Below are 18,518 nucleotides of genomic sequence, written 5' to 3'. Positions count from 1 at the left end.
TCTCTTCCTTTTCTAATTCTTCTAGAATTTTGCCCCTATTTTCTCTCTCTAATTTCCATTTATGCACCGAAATTTTTATCGAATATCCTCTTATAACCACTTTCATAGTATCCCATACATTTTGCAGCGAGGTATCCTCTCGTCTATTTTCCTCGTAGAAAAGCTTTAATTCTTTTTTCAATCCCGTAACAAATTCCTCCTCCCTTGCCAAATCTGTCCTCATTGTCCACCTTCCTCTATACTTTCTTTCTTTCCAACTTACTGTCACCGGACTGTGATCCGCCCATTTGTTTGGTCCAATTTCTACTTCTACAGCCAATCTTAATATTTCTGGAAATATTAAGAAGGCATATTTAGAGTCTGTATAAATGTTGACACATTTGCCTTTCCCAAGTTCCAAAGTTCGAGTCAAAGCATGCAATTCTGCCAGCTGAGCACTTGTACCGGGAGGGAGGGGCTCAGCTTCCCATACATCTTCAAGAGTTACAACAGCATACCTAGCTTTCCGTATTCCCTCCTGCACAAAACTGGTGCCATCTGTGTATGGAGTAAAGTCGGGGTTGGAAAGCGGAACATCAGTTATATCTGGACGGCTGGCATAGGTTTCCTCAATAGTCTGAATACAATCGTGAGTAGCTTTTAAATCTGGTTCAGGCAGCAATGTGGCTGTAAATTGTATTAACATGATCATGGGGTTGTGCGTAATTAAACCTTGGTATTTCCGCATGTGGGGGTTGGTCAACCACAAATGTCCTTTGGTTTCTAAGACAGCTTTGAGGGCATGGGGGGGTGTAGATATCCAATTCCTGGCCAAAAGGTAATTTACTAGCTTCTTGTGTTAACAACGCCGTGCCTGCCAGGGCTTTCAGATAGCCAGGCCACCCTCTTGCTACAATATTCAGCTGCTTCAACAGATAAGCAACGGGGCGATGCCAAGTTCCCATTTTCTGGGTGAGAACCCCGACTGCTACGTTCTGTTTAGTGTCGACAAACAGCTGAAACGGCTTGTCTAAGTCAGGGAGCCCTAAGCTGGGAGCTTGCATTAAAGCGTCTTTTAAAGTTGTGAAACTTTTCTCTTCCTCTTTTTCCCATCGCAGAAGTTCCTTATCACTTCCTCTTATAACGTCATAGAGAGGTTTTGCAATGAAACTGAAATTGGGGGTCCAGATGCGACAGAAGCCTGCAGCCCCCCCCCCAAAAAAAACCCTCAAGTCTTTCCTATTCCTAGGTGCCGGGAGCTGACATATGGCCTCCTTTCTCTCATGGCTGAGAGTTCTTTTACCTGGTTCAATGTCATATCCCAGATACCTGACTTTTTGTAAGACTAGTTGTGCCTTTTTCCTTGATGCCTTGTAGCCCAGCTCTCGCAAGAGATGGAGCGGGTCATGGGTGTTTCACCAACAGTCGTTTTCCGTCTGGCCTGTAACTAACAAATCATCTATGTATTGCAACACAACATCCGGTGGAGCCTAGTGGTGCAGTGGACTAAACTACTGTTAAAGTAGTATTTAGCTGCCAGCTGCCTGCAATTACTGTGAGTTCAATTCTCACCAGGCTCAAGGTTTACTCAGCCTTCCATCCTTCTGAGGTAGGTAAAATGAGGACCCGGTTTGTGGGGGCAATAAGCTGACTTTGTATAAAATAGAACATCACTTAGGGGGGCCAAAAGCCCTACTAAGCAGGTATATACAAAAGTATGAAGGCTATTGCTTAAAAGCATTGTAAGCCGCCCTGAGTCTCCAGAGAAGGGCAGCATGTAAATCAAACTAATAAATAAATAAATAAATAATAAACATCTGGGTAGGGGATTTCCAGGGCCGTCAAATCTTTTCCCAGTGCAGCCCCGAAAAGAGTTAGGGAGTTCTTGAATCCTTGGGGTAACCGTGTCCAGGTATACTGTTGTTTTCTTCCCCATCACTCCTTGGATATTGGTGAAGTAGGGGGAGGCTTGGCTCAGAGGCTGGGTTAGGACTGAATGAGTGGCCCCAGTATCCACAAGGAAGGAGATAGGTTTGCCTCCTATTTTAAACTGACCACAGGTTCTGGGAGGCGGGCTGAACCCGGTCGATCTCAGTCCCATTCCTTCACTTCTGCCAGGCTTATGAGGTGGGCTTTTGAAAATCCTTCTCTTCGTCCTCTCCCTCCCTGGCTTCTCCCTAGGCCACCTCTGTAGTTCTTCACAAACCTGCTTCTTCTTCCTTCTTGTCCTTTTCCGGGCACTCACCCTTTCAGTGCCCTTCTTTCTTACATATGGCGCACTGGTTACGTCCCAAACCCATTCCATACCCTTTACCTCTGCCACCTCCCCTTCCTCTTGGTACCCCCATCATAGCAGCGGCCAGCAATTCAGCTTTTTGTTGCATTTTTTTGGTCCTGCTTCCTTTCCTCCACCTTGTCACAATTGACAAAAGTCTTCCCAGCGACTTCCATCAACTCATTCATAGGCTTTCCCAGGGCTCTCTCCAGTCTTTGTAACTTTTTACGTATATCTGGAGCACTTTGTGATATAAAGGTCATGGCAAGCATTCGAGCATTTTCAGGCACTGTTGGATCAATAAGAGTATACATTTGGTATGCCTCCAACAACCGAGTATAAAAAGCTTCCGGGCTCTCAGTGGCTTCTTCCATCACCAGGGAAGCCTTGGACAGGTTAATGGCTGGTTTTCCTGCTGCACGGACTGCCCACACCACCAAATGTTGATAGTCCTGAATTGCCCGTAATTGGCCATTTCGACTCCACAAGGGATCCTTCATAGGGAAGCGTTCCTGGACATATGCTTCAAGAGTGCAACCTTGGGGTAGATCAGGCTTCACTATCTTTGATACTGCAATCCTAATCTTTTCCCTTTTGGGGTGGCAAGGTGTGTGAGACTAGGAGCCTACATTGCTCAACTTTGCATTTCTGGATCCAAGGTGGAGGTCTTTGAAATAAGATGAGCCACACATCAATGCAGGGGGCTTGGTCTGGGTGTCCTAATGTGGGGTGGAACACTAACTGGAGTACCTTTAAAGCAATAGAGGGATCTAATGTTCCCTTATCAGGCCAGCCTACCTCACAGAAGACCCTCAACCTCTGTTTGCTCCACTTAATACCATACCTTTAAAGCACATAAGCGTTTTTAAAATGCTTCAACATACACTCTAATGGAATAAGGGGCCCACTTCCACCCCCTCCCATAGTCCACCCAGGGCACCAGACAAGACAAATGAGGAAAAGGGTATGAGAGGAAGGTAAGGGGTCCGTTCCTCTCGGGATAATACTTAAGGAATTTTGTTTCACACTTTCACGTCCGACCCTGTGAGCCGGATGATCACGGTCTCCGATGGAAACTGCGAACGCCATTTGCTTTCAACTGGCCCAGGGTGCTGGACACTCAACAGTCACCTTTGGGAACCGCAGTAGACACTCACATCAAGCGCACTTGGCAACCTTCCCCCCTTTTACCTCATAAGAGAGGGTACCTTTACCTCTTAAGAGAGGGTGATCAGTCCTCTCCTCCGTCTCTGCTTTACAGGGAGGGATTATTCTATTCCCCAATACTTGCCTGCAGGCTTGTTCTCCTGTCCTCTGGCCGGCTGGAACTTGGCCTGGTCTCTGTTCCTTTTCCAAGTGGAGGCATCAACCGCTGCTGCAGGGGTCCTGCATCACCGGGAAGTCCCTCGGAACAAAGTGTCCGATGGCGCCTGGGAAGTTCCCTCTAACTCATCAAGCCACTGGCAGAGGGGTGACCCTCCAGAGAGTCCCAATGACTTGTTGTGTCCCATCTGGGGTGCCAGAAATGAAGCGGGAAAACCCACTTTCCCAAATGCAGGAGACAAGACCACAAAAGTTGGAGAACACAGGTTTATTTCCTAGCAAAGGTTTGGAACATTCACATGTCAGATTCCAAACCCTGGGCTATGCCCAAGGTGTACCTTTTATACATTTTGCAATTCTAGCCACGCCAGAGGCGTTACGCTTCTGACTCTATTTCCATATATGGTCTGTTACTTTCCGTGAACACTTCTGGTAATATGTTTCTTAACATAAGTTCGTTACAGGGATGATATAGAACATAGGTCATTAAGCTCATCAGGACATTTATCAAGTTCCTTATTTCTGTTCCTTGTATTTTCCTGAGGTTTGCAACATAACTTCTAGTCCCACGACAACACTTCTGAGAGCAACATAATACTGTGAATAATACAATACATAGATTAATATGATTTATAGTATAAGAGCCTCCTGTCTCAGGTTAACCAAAAACATAATGGGACAATTGAATACAGCTGCCTTAACACTTTTTCTTGGGCACTCCACCACAGCTGACACAACATGGACATTCTTACTTGGCTGGCTCTCCTCTGATGTTCTCCCGCCATTGGTCTGCCAGTGCTCTTCCCTCACTCCTTCATCCTGGGAGCTTCACAGAGAGATATGCCCAGAAACAATCATTTAGGAAAGCAGAAACTCCATTCCAATTGACTGAAGTGAAAAGAACTTTTTACTAAAGATTTTGGTTGCAGGAAGATGAGGAGAAATCTGAAGTTTCTGCTCACCGATACGAAGAGCCAAACATTCCCCATCCCTCCTTCCAAGGTCCAGTCCGTTGCCACCCAATCTAGGATCACCACAATATTGTGGAAAACTCTGGGTTGTTTAGATTGCTGGAATTTCATACCCAGGGCAAGCAGCCTTGAAAATACTGTAGGAAATTAGCACCCACCCCTCTCCTAGAAAACTGATATATTCTAGGAAATATTAAAAAGGCAGACTATTATACCTTTCTGGATGAGAAAAGGAGAAAACATGTGCTTGGAAAGCAGCCCCCACCTTTGTCAATAGCCCCAGAAAGACAAAAGACATTTTACCTACAACACAAAAGACTTTCAGCTCCAGGATGATGGGATTAAGACATGGCCCTCAGGACATGATAGGATTAGCCCTCCACCCATCTCACCATATGGCACCTGAGAAGGTTACATCAGCCAGCAAGGCTCAACCAAGCCTGGGACAAAGACAGCCTACAAAGTTAGCTAAGACCCCTGCCCCCTGGGAATCTGACAGCCAATGGGATATATTTCTTGTACAGGAACAGGAAACTCTAATGGAGGGCCCAAGAGAGGCTATAAATCTATCTATCTCTGCCTCCCATGTGCCTTTTTGCCTGGGACCTCAAACCATGTGGTCCTGCTCTCCACCATTAAACCATCTTTCCAAGCAGTGTCCATGTTTCCAGTGTCTTTCTTCCCCATTTGGAACTGAACCCAGATGGACATTTCTTCCAACAATACCCAGTGTAAGTGGTACAAACAGCTCTGGTCTACTTCACATGTCAGCTCCCCCCCGCCACCACCCCATTTCTCACCATGAGATACACAGGTGTGGATTGGCCCAAATGCCTCCCTCCTCCATTTCCCTTTGATGGCAGGACACCAACAAGGCCGCAGGCTGATGATGGAGATCCTGACAGATACTTTTCCACGGCCATTTGGCTGTGTGGGACATTTAAACACACATCCAGGGGAGCCAATGCATGTGTCGAGGGGGAAGGGCAGAGAGAGAAAGAGGGAGGGAGGGAGTGGGAGAGAGAGAGTCTGGAGGGAAAGAAAAGAGGAGGAGGAAGAGGAGGAAGCCGAGGTGCTACAAATAGGGGAGCTTCCCCCTTTCCCCTATCTCTTTTTTTTAACTGCCTCCCACTTAAGGCAAGTTCCACTGGAGGGAAAGAGCGAGAAGGGAGAGAAAGCAGGAAGGGTTTGTATTTGTGTAGGGGGGATGGGTGGGGGGGAAGAGAAAGAGAGAGAGCAAGAGTGAGCCAGGAGGGAAGCAAAAATGTGGGGAAGGCAAAGCATTGCAAATGGAGTAAGCAAACTTACAAACAGGATCTCTCTCTCTCTCTCTCTCTCTCTCTCTCTCTCTCTCTCTCTCTCTCTCTCTCCCCTCCCTCCCTCCTTCTCCCCCCCTCTCTCTCTTTCTCTCTCTCGGACACACACACACACTTCTTTCTTCCCCTTCTCACACTTTCCCTCCAGCAGCATCTGGACGGAGTTGGGGGAGATGCATCCAAAAGGTAGAGGAGGGAACTAGAGGAAAAGCTGTACTGGGTCTAATTCTTACTAATAGAGAAGTGATAGAGGGAGTTGAAGTTGCCAGAACTTTGGACAAGAGTGACCATGTTATATTGGAATTCAATATAATGCAAACACAAGCAATAGAATATAATCCAACCAGTGTCTTAAACTCTAAAAGAGACAGCCTAAGCAAATTTTCATGGATAGAATTCCTAAAAGGGAAAACAACTCAAGAAGTGTGGGAAACACTGAAAAATATGGTCATAAAAGCCCAGTCCAACACAAAACCACTGAAAAAGAAACACAAGAAATCAAAGAAGAAACTAGCATGGTTGCACAAAGATCTCTGATAAACTGAAAGACAAAAAGGATAAGAATAAAAAATGGAAATTATACTTATTTACGGGACCGCCTACTACCACAAACAGCCTCCCACCAGCCGGTACGCTCTCATAGAGAGGGGCCTCCGGGTGCCGTCAGCCAAACAATGTCGACTGGCGGCCCCCGTGGGAGGGCCTTCTCTGTGGGGGCACCCACTATCTGGAACGAGCTCCCCCCGGAGATACAGAGGATCCCAGATCTGCGCACTTTCCGCCGTGCGCTTAAGACCCTTCTATTCCAGCAAGCCGGCCTGGCCTAATTTTCTCCCCTTTTCTTTTAAATTTTAAATTGTAATTTTAATCTGTTTTAAATTATTGGGATTTTTTAATTGTCTCGGGCTGAATTATTTAATTTGGTTTTAATTTTGTTTTTTAACTCTAGTATTTATGTATTTTATTCTGTGCCTGTTCACCACCCTGAGTCCTTCGGGAGTAGGGCGGTTTATAAGTCTAAATAAAACAAACAAAATAAAACAAACAAACATAACTAAGGCAGAATACTAGCAGATAGCCCAAATCTGCAAAGATGAAGTCAGGCTCTAAATGAACAAAGACTTGCAACAAAAGTCAAAGATAATAATAAAAAAAGTTTCTTTCAACATATAAATAACAAGGGGAAAGGTCAAAGGAACAGTCAGTTTAACATAATTGTAAAAGACAGACTAGAAATAAAAATTAAAATAAACAAGAAAATGGTAAGAGAACACCTGCCTGATCTTGATGAATATAAATCACCAGGACCTGATGGATTTCATCCCGGAGTTCTGAAGGAGCTGGCAGATGTTATCTCAGAACCATTGTACCATATCTTTAAAAAAAATAATCCTGGAGCACCTGGGAACTACCAGAGGATTGGAAAAAAAGAGATTGGATAATCATTTGTCTGAAATGGTATAGAGTTTCTTGCCTGAGCAGGGTGTTGGACTAGAAGTCCTCCAAGGCTGTGGTGAAATTTTTTTACTACCAGTTCTGTGGGTGTGGATTGGTAAGCATAGCATGGCATGGCATGGCTTGGTGGGCGTGGCAGGGGAAGGATACTGCAAAATCTCCATTCCCACCCCACTCCAGGGGAAGGATACTGCAAAATCTCTATTCCCACCCCACTCTGGGGCCAGCCAGAGGTGATATTTGCCGGTTCTCCAAACTACTCAAAATTTCTGCTACTGGTTCTCCAAACTGCTCAAAAAATCCACTACTGGTTCTCCAGAACCTGTCAGACCCTGCTAGATTTCACCCCTGCTCCAAGGTACCTTCCAACTCTGTTATCCTATCCTATCCTATCCTATCCTATCCTATCCTATCCTATCCTACCCTACCCTACCCTACCCTACCCTACCCTACTGTACCCTATCCTACCCTACCCTAACCTATTCATTAATATTAAAGCAATTTCACCTTAAGATTTTACAGTATCATATGCAAGAATAATAAATCTTATGCGAAAACATCCCAAACTACCCATTTTTTAAATGTTTATTAAAACTGTGACATTGCAGTGCAATTTTAATTTTACTTTCTTCCACTGCATTATTAAAATAGCTCTTTTCTCAATAGACAAAGCAAAAAAAAAAAAAAACTTCAGAAGAAGAAGAAAATCCCACTCTAAAACTCTACTTGGGCCCACAAGGAAAGCACATATTTAATGGTGTTGATGGAAATAAGAAATACTTGATGTAAAACCACTGGTGATTCCTTTCTAAATCAGTCAGTCAGTTGGGAATCTTTAGAGCCATTTCTGCAAGACTGGGAATGGATTAAGAGTTTATCCTTAAATATTTGCTTGCACCAGATATAAAGAGCCCGAGTAATGCTTGCTTACGCTTCAAAACTCCCCAACAATACTTGCTTTGTGATTAATATTCTTACAAGAGTCAATAAGGAAGCAACGGGGATGTCACAGCCCTAAGTGACACCGAGCTGTGCTGAAAAATGTGGTTTGAATATGGTGACTCAGAACATTTATTCTTAAAATACAAATGTGAAATGTGAGACCTTGTTACATAAGCCATTGTCTATAAATGGAAACCTTAAAGTCTACCAAATTATTCTTCCCACGACGCCTGTGAAACACTGGAAATCACAAAGTAAGTGATCTGACTTTTGACTCAACCCTGAAAAGAGATACTTCATGTAAAATCATTGGTGATTCCTGTCTAAATCTGTCAGTCAATCAGCTGAGAACCTTCAGGGACATTTCTCCAAGCCTGGGAACGGATTAAGAGTTTATCGTTAAATATTTGCTTTCATCAAATATAAAGAGCTAGACTTAGGTTTAAAAAAAATGGTTGCTGTATTTTTCTATGCAGACTGCTCATTATTTCTATATCTATCTATCTATCTATCTATCTATCTATCTATCTATCTATCTATCTAAGAGTTTATTTGATTGAGCAATCAGAATGCTTGTTTTTATTTATGGAAGACCTCAGAAAGGTAAGCCTCAATTCTATATGCTATTTCAATACCTTTGAGCACATGCATTTCCCTTTTTCAAGATATGACTTAATTCCATGTATGCTTTTTACAGTGATGAAGGCTGGGATTGAAACTGGCATTTCCTTATTCCATCGGCTATTGGATAGATGGATGGATGGATGGATGGATGGATGGATGGATGGATGGATAGATAGATAGAGATAGATAGATAGATAGATAGATAGATAGATAGATAGATAGATAGATAGGATAGATGTAGATTAGATAGAAGACAGACAGACAGACAGACAGACAGACAGTGATGGATGGATGGATGGATGGATGGATGGATGGATGGATGGATGGATGATAGACAGACCAGAGGTGATATTCAGCAGGTTCTGACCAGTTCTGGAGAACCGGTAATGGAAATTTTGAGTAGTTTGGAGAACCGGTAAATTCTGTCTGGCCCCACCCCCATCTATTCTCTGCCTCCCGAGTCCCAGCTGATCGGGAGGGAATGGGGATTTTGCAGTAACCTTCCCCTGGAGTGGGGAGGGAATGGGGATTTTACAGTATCCTTCCCCTGCCACGCCCACCAAGCCACACCCACAGAACCGGTAGTAAAAAAAATTGAATCCCACCACTGAGATAGACAGACAGAGAAACAGAGAGAGGAAGAGACAGATTGCACCTTTTAAAAAGATTCTAAAGATATCATTCCTTACTCAATAGGCTGAAATGAGAGAGAGTGATTTCCTCATCATCACCCAGCATTGTCAAGTGAAAACTTGAACAATGACTTCAACTTGGTCCTTCCCAAGGTTCAACACCAATTTTACTCTTCAAATAGAAGCAGCAATACAGATTAAAAATATCTTTCTTTCTATCTATCTATCTATCTATCTATCTATCTATCTATCTATCTATCTATTATCTATCTATCTATCTATCTATCTATCTATCTATCTATCTATCTATCTTAACTATAATTTCTGTTGCATTTTTCTTCTCTGAATCCTGTCTTGTAAAGATTGCAAGAGACACAGAGAAGCTGAGTGACCATTCTGCCGAAGGATTTCCTTTATTCAACTCATGATGAGTGTGTCTTCAAGGTATTTTCTGTTTATCTTCTACCGTTGATTGTTACTACATAAGCAGGTCACTTTGACTCCTGCAATAGACTTTCAAGATCACTATTTACTGCTTTGTAATCTTCCTGATTCTCCTTGTTGTCACCTTTCAACTGGGCCTGTATTGCCAGTCCAAATCTGGTTTGATTTTCTACTGTGGTACCTTTAATCCTCTTCATTTCCTACTTCCTTAAAATCATTTTTTTCTGATTGGAATTGGCTATAACTGGGAGGAGGATTCCAGAATAGTAGAAAAAAATATGTAGCTCAGGGTTCAATTATTAGGACTTTGGTGGTTCCTGAGTTTCATTCTCCTTCTGCAAGCACTAATAAAGTTGGGAATGAAATGTCCACAGCAGTGGTAGGATTCAATTTTTTTTACTACCGGTTCTGTGGGCATGGCTTTGTGGGTGTGGCATGGCTTGGTGGACATGACTTGGTGGGCGTGACAGGGGAAGAATACTGCAAAATCTCCATTCCCACCCCACTTCAGGGGAAGGATATGCGAAATCTCCATTCCCACCCCACTGCAGGGGAAGGATACTGTAAAATCTCCATTTCCACCCCACTCCAGGGGAAGGATACTGTAAAATCTCCATTTCCACCCCACCCCACTCCAGGGGAAGGATACTGTAAAATCTCCATTTCCACCCCACTCTACTCCAGGGGAAGGGAAGGATACTGTAAAATCTCCATTCCCTCCCCACCCCACTAACCTGCTTTCCAGCTCCCTGTGCAGGACAACAAAAGAAGACCCAACCAATCAGCTGGGACTCAGGAGGCAGCAAATAGATAGGGGCAGGACCAGTCAGAGGTGGTATTTGCCGGTTCTCCAAACTACTCAGAATTTCCACTACTGGTTCTCCAGAACCAGTCAGAACCGGCTGAATACGACATCTGGTCCACAGATACCCAACAAGGATTCTACAATTAACTGTTCAGGTACTGGTTCCATATTCAGATTCTGACAATGTAGGTTAACTGGTTTTATATTATTATTATTATTATTATTATTATTATTATTATTATTATTATTATTATTTAATCTTTAGTGAGATTCACAGCCTTTGAGGCTGGTTCATAGTTCAGCAGCTCGAGTCCTAACCAAGGACCTAGGAACTGTTAAGGTATCGTCGGAGGATGTAAGCTGTTCCGACTAAGGTGGTTTTTTGTAGAGTCAAAATGTTCAAGTCCAGTAAATTTAGAATTTCTAAATAGCGGGGTAGCCCTTTGGGTATTGCTCCAAGGGCTCCAATTATAATCGGGACAACACACGATTTCTTTTTCCACAGTCGCTCAACTTCAATTTGCAATTCCCGGTACTTTGTGATTTTTTCTTGCTGCTTATCTTCAATCCATGCATCACCAGGTATTGCAATGTCAATGAACCATACTTTTTTCTTTTCAACTATTGTTATGTCAGGTGTGTTGTGGACCAAGTGCCTGTCAGTCTGAATCCTAAAGTCCCACAAGATCTTGAGTTTCTCATTCTCTAAAACTTTCTCAACCTGATGTTCCCAGTGGTTTTTGCTATACTCAAATCCAAACTTCTGGCACAATTTCCAGTGAATGATCTTAGCAATGCAGTCATGGCGTTGTAGGTAGTCAGTTTGTGAAATTTTGCTGCACCCACTGATTAGGTGGTCGACTGTCTCATCTTTCTCATTACAGAGGCGGCATTTGCTGTTGGTGGTAACATGTTGAATTTTTGCCTTCATGCAGTTTGTGGCTAGGGCTTCTTCTTGAGCTGACAAAATAAAGCTTTCTGTTTCTTTTTTCAGTACTCCTGATCTTAACCAAAGCTGACCAGAAACTAGTTAGTTTCTGGTCAGCTTTGCCTTCAATACTTTTCAAGTATTGGCCATGCAGAGCTTTGCTTTTCCAATTTTCAGCTCGCTGCTCAATTACTTTTTTCTTATATTCTGCTTTTGTTTTAGTTGTCTTTAAAAGGCCTCCTTTATTTACTTCCTTAATCATTGGTTCTTCACTTTTCTGGATGTAATCATTCAAGCTGCGTTTTTCTTCTTCCACAGTCTGCTTTACTTGTAGGAGTCCTCGACCACCCTCTGCTCTTGGTAAATATTTATTGTTGTTGTTGTTGTTGTTGTTGTTGTTGTTGTTGGTTAATCTTTGGTGAGATTCATAGCCTTTGAGGCTGGTTAATAGCTCAGCAGCTCGAGTCCTAACCAAGGACCTAGGAACTGTTAAGGTATCATCGGAGAATGTAAGCTGTTCCAAGTAAAGTGGTTTTTTGTAGAGTCAAAATGTTCAAGTCCGGTAAATTTAGAATAGAACTGGTTCCATATTCAGATTCTGACAATGTAGGTTAACTGGTATTATTATTATTATTATTATTATTATTATTATTATTATTATTATTATTATTATTTTGTCATCTTAGGCCAAACATTGAAACAATGCTGGCACTCCTAATGCTTCTTCAGCTGACCTTGGAGGTCTCGCTCCAAGAAACCTCCAAATCAGCTATTTCTCCTCAAGACAGGCTCCACAATGCATGCATGTTAATTATGTGTGCACCTAACAAAGGGGACCCCAGAAGAGAAATGGCCATTCAAGGTATCTAAACATCTGCATGAAAGTGTGCTGTTTTGTTTTGCTTTTATGCATAGAAGGAGGGTGCAGATATTTTGTGTCTTCTTGTAACCCTCTGAGCCAAGTTCAATTATGATGTTCTGTTGTACTGATGAAAGATTGCAGAGATATGACAAAGTAGAAGAAAAATTATAATAGGACAGTAAATTAAAGCAATTTAATAACGGTACTCTTATTAACTGTACCAATAACTCAGATATGAATTTTTGAAAAAGGGGTGGGGTTTTTTTGTCAAATAAGTAGAAAGTTGAGACTGCTACAATCAGTTTCTGATCCAACCAGTAGAGTAGAAGGCTTAGCAAGAAGTAGGAAATCAAACCTGAGTAGTAGCAAAATCACCTCATGATTTAAAAAGTTTGAAGTGTTAGTGCTAGGTAAGGAACCTTGGCTGATAATAACACTGTAGTAGTGGAAAGTCTTCCTTTGAGTTATTGAACCAATATGTCTTCCTCTTATAAAATCACCAGGGCTTCAACAGTTTTCAAGTCCATCAGAACTTCTGGCTATCTCTGCACCAAACAAAGATAAGCTGGGGAGCGGAACAAGTGGTGAGATTCATTTTCCAGAAAATAAATTTACTATGATGAAAATATACTGAGATTCTACTCCCAGTCCCCCAAAAGAGGGGGCTGGGACAAGCTAGGAGGAAAAAAATTAAAGGAAGCGGACTATTTATGATGCAAATACCAACAGGACATAGAAGGTAATTTAACGTACTGCACTATGTCAGGGTTCCAATGACAGATGCCCTAATTAATTCATGAGCCTCGAGGCAAGTTTCAAAAGAAATCCAATTATTTATTAGGAGCAACATGTTGGCATATACCCAAGTGGAGTCAGCTCTGGCCCACGTAATTTACGTCCCAACTATGACCCTGGTTCCCCCCTCCTCCCAGGGTGTGTCATAAATCACATTCTCCAACGGAGCACTTTCGCAGGCTGTAGAGAACACACCTCTCCGTCTGGCTCTGGTAACCTAGGCTGCAGCCTTGAGAAAGGTATGCGTGAAATGTGCTTCTGATTGTTGCCGTGTTGCTCTGTCAGTTTTCTCCCCTCCTGCCTATGGCAACTCGAGAGCAGGCCAGGAATGCTTTACGAGTTGACACACTATTTATTCATTTATTCAATTTATTGTGTCGCCTCATCTCACCTGGAGGTGACTTTAGGCGGCTTACAATCAGGGCCTAGCTATCTTCGAGACCGCCTGCTGCCACCGATGACCTCCCATCGACCCGTGCGCTCCCACAGAGAGGGCCTCTTCGGGGTGCCATCAGCCAAACAGTGCAGGCTGGTGACCCCCAGGGGGAGGGCCTTCTCTGTGGGGGCACCTATCCTCTGGAATCAATTGCCTCCAGAGATAAGGAGAATCCAAGACCTCAGTGCCTTCCGCCGTGCCTTTAAAACCTTCCTTTTCCAGCAAGCCGGGCTGGCCTAATTTTTTAAGTGTTTTTAAGTGTTTTGTTTATTGTTTTTAATTAATGGGGCCAAATTTATATATATATATATTAACTGTATTTTAATATTTGTACTTGATGTTTTTACTTGGCTGTTCACCGCCCTGAGTCCTCAGGGAGAAGGGCAGTATACAAATTCAAAATAAAAAAAAATTAAAACCCACAAAAACAATAAAACAATAAATAGTGACATTGAATTGATTAAGATTGACAAAAATCGGGAGGGAGAGAGAAAGATGCACATGGGGGAGAGGAGGTAGAGTCTTTAATCGATTAACCAAAATAATGTCTCCCCTCCATTGAGGATCCATGCCATTTGATGGAGTCAGGACTTCAGGTCCTTTCAGATTATGCTCTTTTTCTAAATACGATTTATCTTCAAAACATTCTAGTGAGATAGGGTGGGGCGAGAATTAGGAATCTGCTTAGCTCCCTTTACTTTAGTGAGATTTCTTGTTACATTGAGTCACGATCTTGCTCAAACCAAATCATAAGATACGAGAGTCACACACCATTCACCCATGTTTCTTTTAGTCATTGTTTGCTGAATATATCGTAATCGGCTTTCATTTACCCATCAAATGGTACATGGTTGCTGAAGCATGTTGGTTGGGTTCCAACATCCATGCAAATGGGATATAGGGTTACAACTACTGAGCTTTGTAAACTCTGCTCTATGGCTCAGCGTAGTGTGTAAATTCCACCACATAATAACTTTGTCAACAGACTCTGCCTTGGTTTGTGTTAACATCACAACCACCAAGTTCATTCTTCCTGTTCCTTGTATTTGTACAAGGTCCAAATGCTTGAATTTTGATATCACTGTGGTGAGTACATCTAGTTTACAGGCCAGGGATTGTTCGAAGGATCAAAATGACAGCATCCCTTCAGCTCGACATTAAAATGACATTGCAGAAATTTTGTGGGTTTTTTTTTTTTCCTTTTTCTTTTGCCATCTTAGCTATTTCCTCCTCTGATATAGCTCTGCTCCTCAAAGAAAAAGGAACAGGGCCTCTTGTTCATCTATCGTTAGACCATTCCTCACAGAAACCTTCCCCAAATCTTCTCACAGCTTTGTTTTGTTTTGTTTTGTCATTTCTTGAATATGTGCATATTTACACAAGGTTGTTTTACTTCCTGTTCCAAACAAGGGCACAGTTATTTTACCTGCCATGCACTGAGTTAATAAACTTGCTTCTCAGGCAAATATAGTTGTGGTCCATCCAGAATGAAGGAGAGATTTAGAACTCACTAATTTGTACAGGCAAAACTTGTCCAACCAGCCTTCCTATCAAGAGCTGAGTTGAGCTCTGTATAAAACACTAGAAGACAGGATATCTATTGTTTAGGGCTGGTGAACGTCCTTCTGTCTTATAACAAAAGTTACTCTGTTTCATGTTCAACCAATAAAGACACTGTGTTTAGTAGAAAAATTCATAAGGAAAAATAATATGAGGGATCAATGTTGGCGATTCCCACCCAAATTTAAATATGCATAGAAGAAATATCTGTGGTATTAAGCTCCCAAACTCAAGGACATTTAAGCCCTGAAATATCTCTTTATATCATGAATGGGCAACTTCTGCATGAATTTTTGAGTCAATGTTTGGTGAATACCTACATGACAGACTCTACAAGAATGTATAGTTATGAAGGATATACTTCCAAAGATAGAATACCATTTTTCATATATTCCTAAAAGTGAAATTACTCTTAATTTAATTTCAATCCTATTTCCTGCTTCAAAACATATGAGATAACCCTCACGGTTTCTTTAAAAAAAAAAAGATCTGACAAATCCAATCATTGGGTGCCTGAAGTAAGAACTCTAGGAAGTAGGGTCAAGTTATTGAGTCCCTCTGACTAGATGGAAATGTTCTCCATGGTCATGGCTATTAGAAATATCTTCCTTTGTAGTGAAGAATCTCTAATTGAATATGATATCAATGAGGAAGTCTAATTCAATTCCATTCCCACTCAGAGCTTGAACTTCTTAAGCTGCAAATAAAAGAACTTCGGATTCAGATGGACATTCTCAAAGCTACCTTCATCAAAGTTCAACAGGGTAAGACATTTGGGAGAAGGGGTTAGGCACTTCTGGCATGTGTGTTTCCACATCTTGATTTAGCTAACAACCTTGGGTTTCCCTGCTGGTTCCCCATCCAAACATGAAACAGGAACGACCCTATCTGGCTTTCAAGGCAGCTCTGAGATCAGTGGCAGGAAACAGTGTGTCAGGGTTCCAACCAATGTCCTAATTAAAGCATGAATCTCAAGCCGAGATTCAAAAGGAGCGTCATGTCGGCACGTACCAAGTGAAGCCAACTCTGACCTCACTTAATTCGCATCTTGACTCTGATCTGTTTCCCCCTCCCCCCCAAGGTGTGTCATTGGTCACATTCCCCAATGAAGCAATGTTTTATATTTTATTGGAAAAACTTCCCTTTCCACTAATCTGCCATAGATGTAATCATGTCACATTGGCATGTTGCAGAATCAGTGAAGACAGTACTTCAACATTTTGCTATTCTCTTTCCTTCTAGCTGCCCTGGCTCCCAATGGAGTGATCGTGGGTGAGAAAATGTTCAAAAGAGGTGACTCTAAGGGAGATTTCCAGGCCGCCACCGCCAACTGCGTGCACATGAATGGCAAACTTGCCTTGCCAAGGAATGTGGCAGAGAACAACGCCCTCCAAGAAATAGTAGCATGGCGTAAAGAACAGGCGATTCTTGGAATCCGTTACAACGCAGCTGAAAAGAAGTTTGAGGATCTCAATGGCTATCCCCTACAATTTTTCAACTGGGCTCCTGGAGAACCGAATAACCTTGGTTACGAAAAATGTGTGGAAATACACCCAAATGGCCAGTGGCATAATAGAATTTGCGATCTCGGCTGGTCAATCATTTGTGAATTTAACATCTAATGGATGTTGGGCTGGGGGGAAGGAAAAGAATTCCACCATAGAATTGAAAAAGAAAACTTACTCTGTTTATCACAAATACAGTCTAGCACCGTGATGGCAAACCTATGGCACATGTGCCCAAAGTGGCATGCAGAGCCATGATACCTGGCACATGCGGTGTTACCCGTTCTTCTTCCGGGTTTCTGGCGTTCATGCATGTGCAATGATCAGCTGGCCTTAGCTCGTGCGGCAGTGCCAAAAATCAAAAGACCAGCTGGCTGGTGCGCATGTGCATGCACATGTGCATGCCAGAAACCAGCTCTTCTGGTTTCCAGCACTGCCGCACGCACAAAAGCCAGCTGATCATTGCACAGACACTTGTTGGGGCTGCAACCCAAAAGAGGAGAAGCCCAGGGGGCATGCGTCCACCGGGAAATGAATTTCCAGTTTCTGACACACGCATGCCCCCTAGGCAGCTCCTCTTCTGGTTTGCAGCCCAGACGAGCGTGTGTGCACGCAATGCGCTCACTCCCTTTTCGCCACTCGGTGCCAAAAAGGTTCACCATCACTGGTCTAGCATATGGCAAGTAAATCCTAATCCAATAGCTTCCCCTGTTTTCAGCGAGATCGGAAGTCAAGTTTTACTCCGTTGACTTCAGCCTTGTCATTCCAATGGAAGTTGTCTTCTTCCACTTAAACCAACCATCTTGGAATCCTTCCTCAGTCCTCCACTGAAGTAGTGGCCAGACTTGATGCTGCTTAGCTTTTATGATCCATCATCAAATAGATGTTTCCATCTTCCAAGTCTTCCCTAGCTTAGCTTAGATAGCAAAACTGCACAGAAATGTAGTGGCTTATAGATCCATTTTCCACCATTTCTAAATAAATGCTTTCCTATCAGCATTTGTTGCTTGAGACTCTATTTTTTTATTTACACTGAGAGGTAGCTTAATAGACATGGTCCTACAATACTCTTGCTACATTACCTTGAAATCCTTGGACAGTTTTGCAAAGGATTCTTCAGAGCCTTGGTAGGGCTAGAGTTCAGGGATATTCCTATCAGTGAATATCAATTTGCACCGAAGGATCCAGATTTGAATTTAAAATTTATTGCAGTAATTTTTTTGTGAGCCATGCAGCCCAAGAGGTCAGAGGTGAACTATAGTAGCAATGGAATTTAGACTTATATACCGCTTCACAATGCTTTACAACGAAAGTTGTTGAGAGTGTGGTGGCACGACAACTGCCCAGGAACCTGGATGAAGCTATCTGTACCAGTCAGGCTTCAGGCAGGGGTACAGCACAGAAACGGCATTGGTCGCGTTGGTGGATGATCTCTGGAGGGCTCGGGACAGGGGTTGTTCCTCTGTCCTGGTCCTGTTAGATCTCTCAGCGGCTTTTGATACCATCGACCATGGTATCATGCTGCAGCAGTTGAGGGGGTTAGGATTAGGGGGCACCATTTTGCGGTGGTTCTCCTCCTTCCTCTCCGACCGCTCGGAGTTTGTGTTGACAGGGGGGCAGAGGTCGACTTCGAGGCGTCTCGCATGGGGAGTGCCGCAAGGGTCGG

The 18,518-nt window shown here is 42.9% G+C and overlaps 1 protein-coding gene across 7 annotated transcripts; it reads left to right on the top strand.

The window, feature by feature from the left end:
• The first annotated feature begins 445 nt into the window (after positions 1 to 445).
• On the top strand, positions 446 to 17,851 carry LOC117670049 (pulmonary surfactant-associated protein D-like). Of its 7 annotated transcripts, none has more exons than XM_060694994.2 (6): positions 446 to 628; positions 12,013 to 12,054; positions 12,381 to 12,556; positions 13,060 to 13,140; positions 16,028 to 16,111; positions 16,590 to 17,851. In XM_060694994.2, the coding sequence occupies exons 3-6, from the start codon at positions 12,397 to 12,399 to the stop codon at positions 16,967 to 16,969; spliced, it is 705 nt and encodes a 234-aa protein (XP_060550977.1). In that variant the 5' UTR covers positions 446 to 628; positions 12,013 to 12,054; positions 12,381 to 12,396; the 3' UTR covers positions 16,970 to 17,851. The 7 variants fall into 7 exon arrangements, with proteins under 7 accessions (XP_060550977.1, XP_034280808.2, XP_034280811.1 ...); XM_034424917.2 differs by lacking the exon at positions 12,013 to 12,054 and adding an exon at positions 9,880 to 9,961 and having other exon boundaries at positions 447 to 628; XM_034424918.3 differs by lacking the exons at positions 446 to 628; positions 12,013 to 12,054 and adding exons at positions 8,461 to 8,515; positions 9,880 to 9,961.
• Positions 17,852 to 18,518: the final 667 nt, after the last annotated feature.

Source organism: Pantherophis guttatus, chromosome 6, assembly GCF_059756535.1.
Source record: "Pantherophis guttatus breed Tessera chromosome 6, ASM5975653v1, whole genome shotgun sequence".
Classification (NCBI taxonomy): Eukaryota; Metazoa; Chordata; class Lepidosauria; order Squamata; family Colubridae; genus Pantherophis; species Pantherophis guttatus.
Note: the sequence above shows the minus strand (reverse complement) of the source record. Positions and strands in the feature narration are given on the sequence as shown.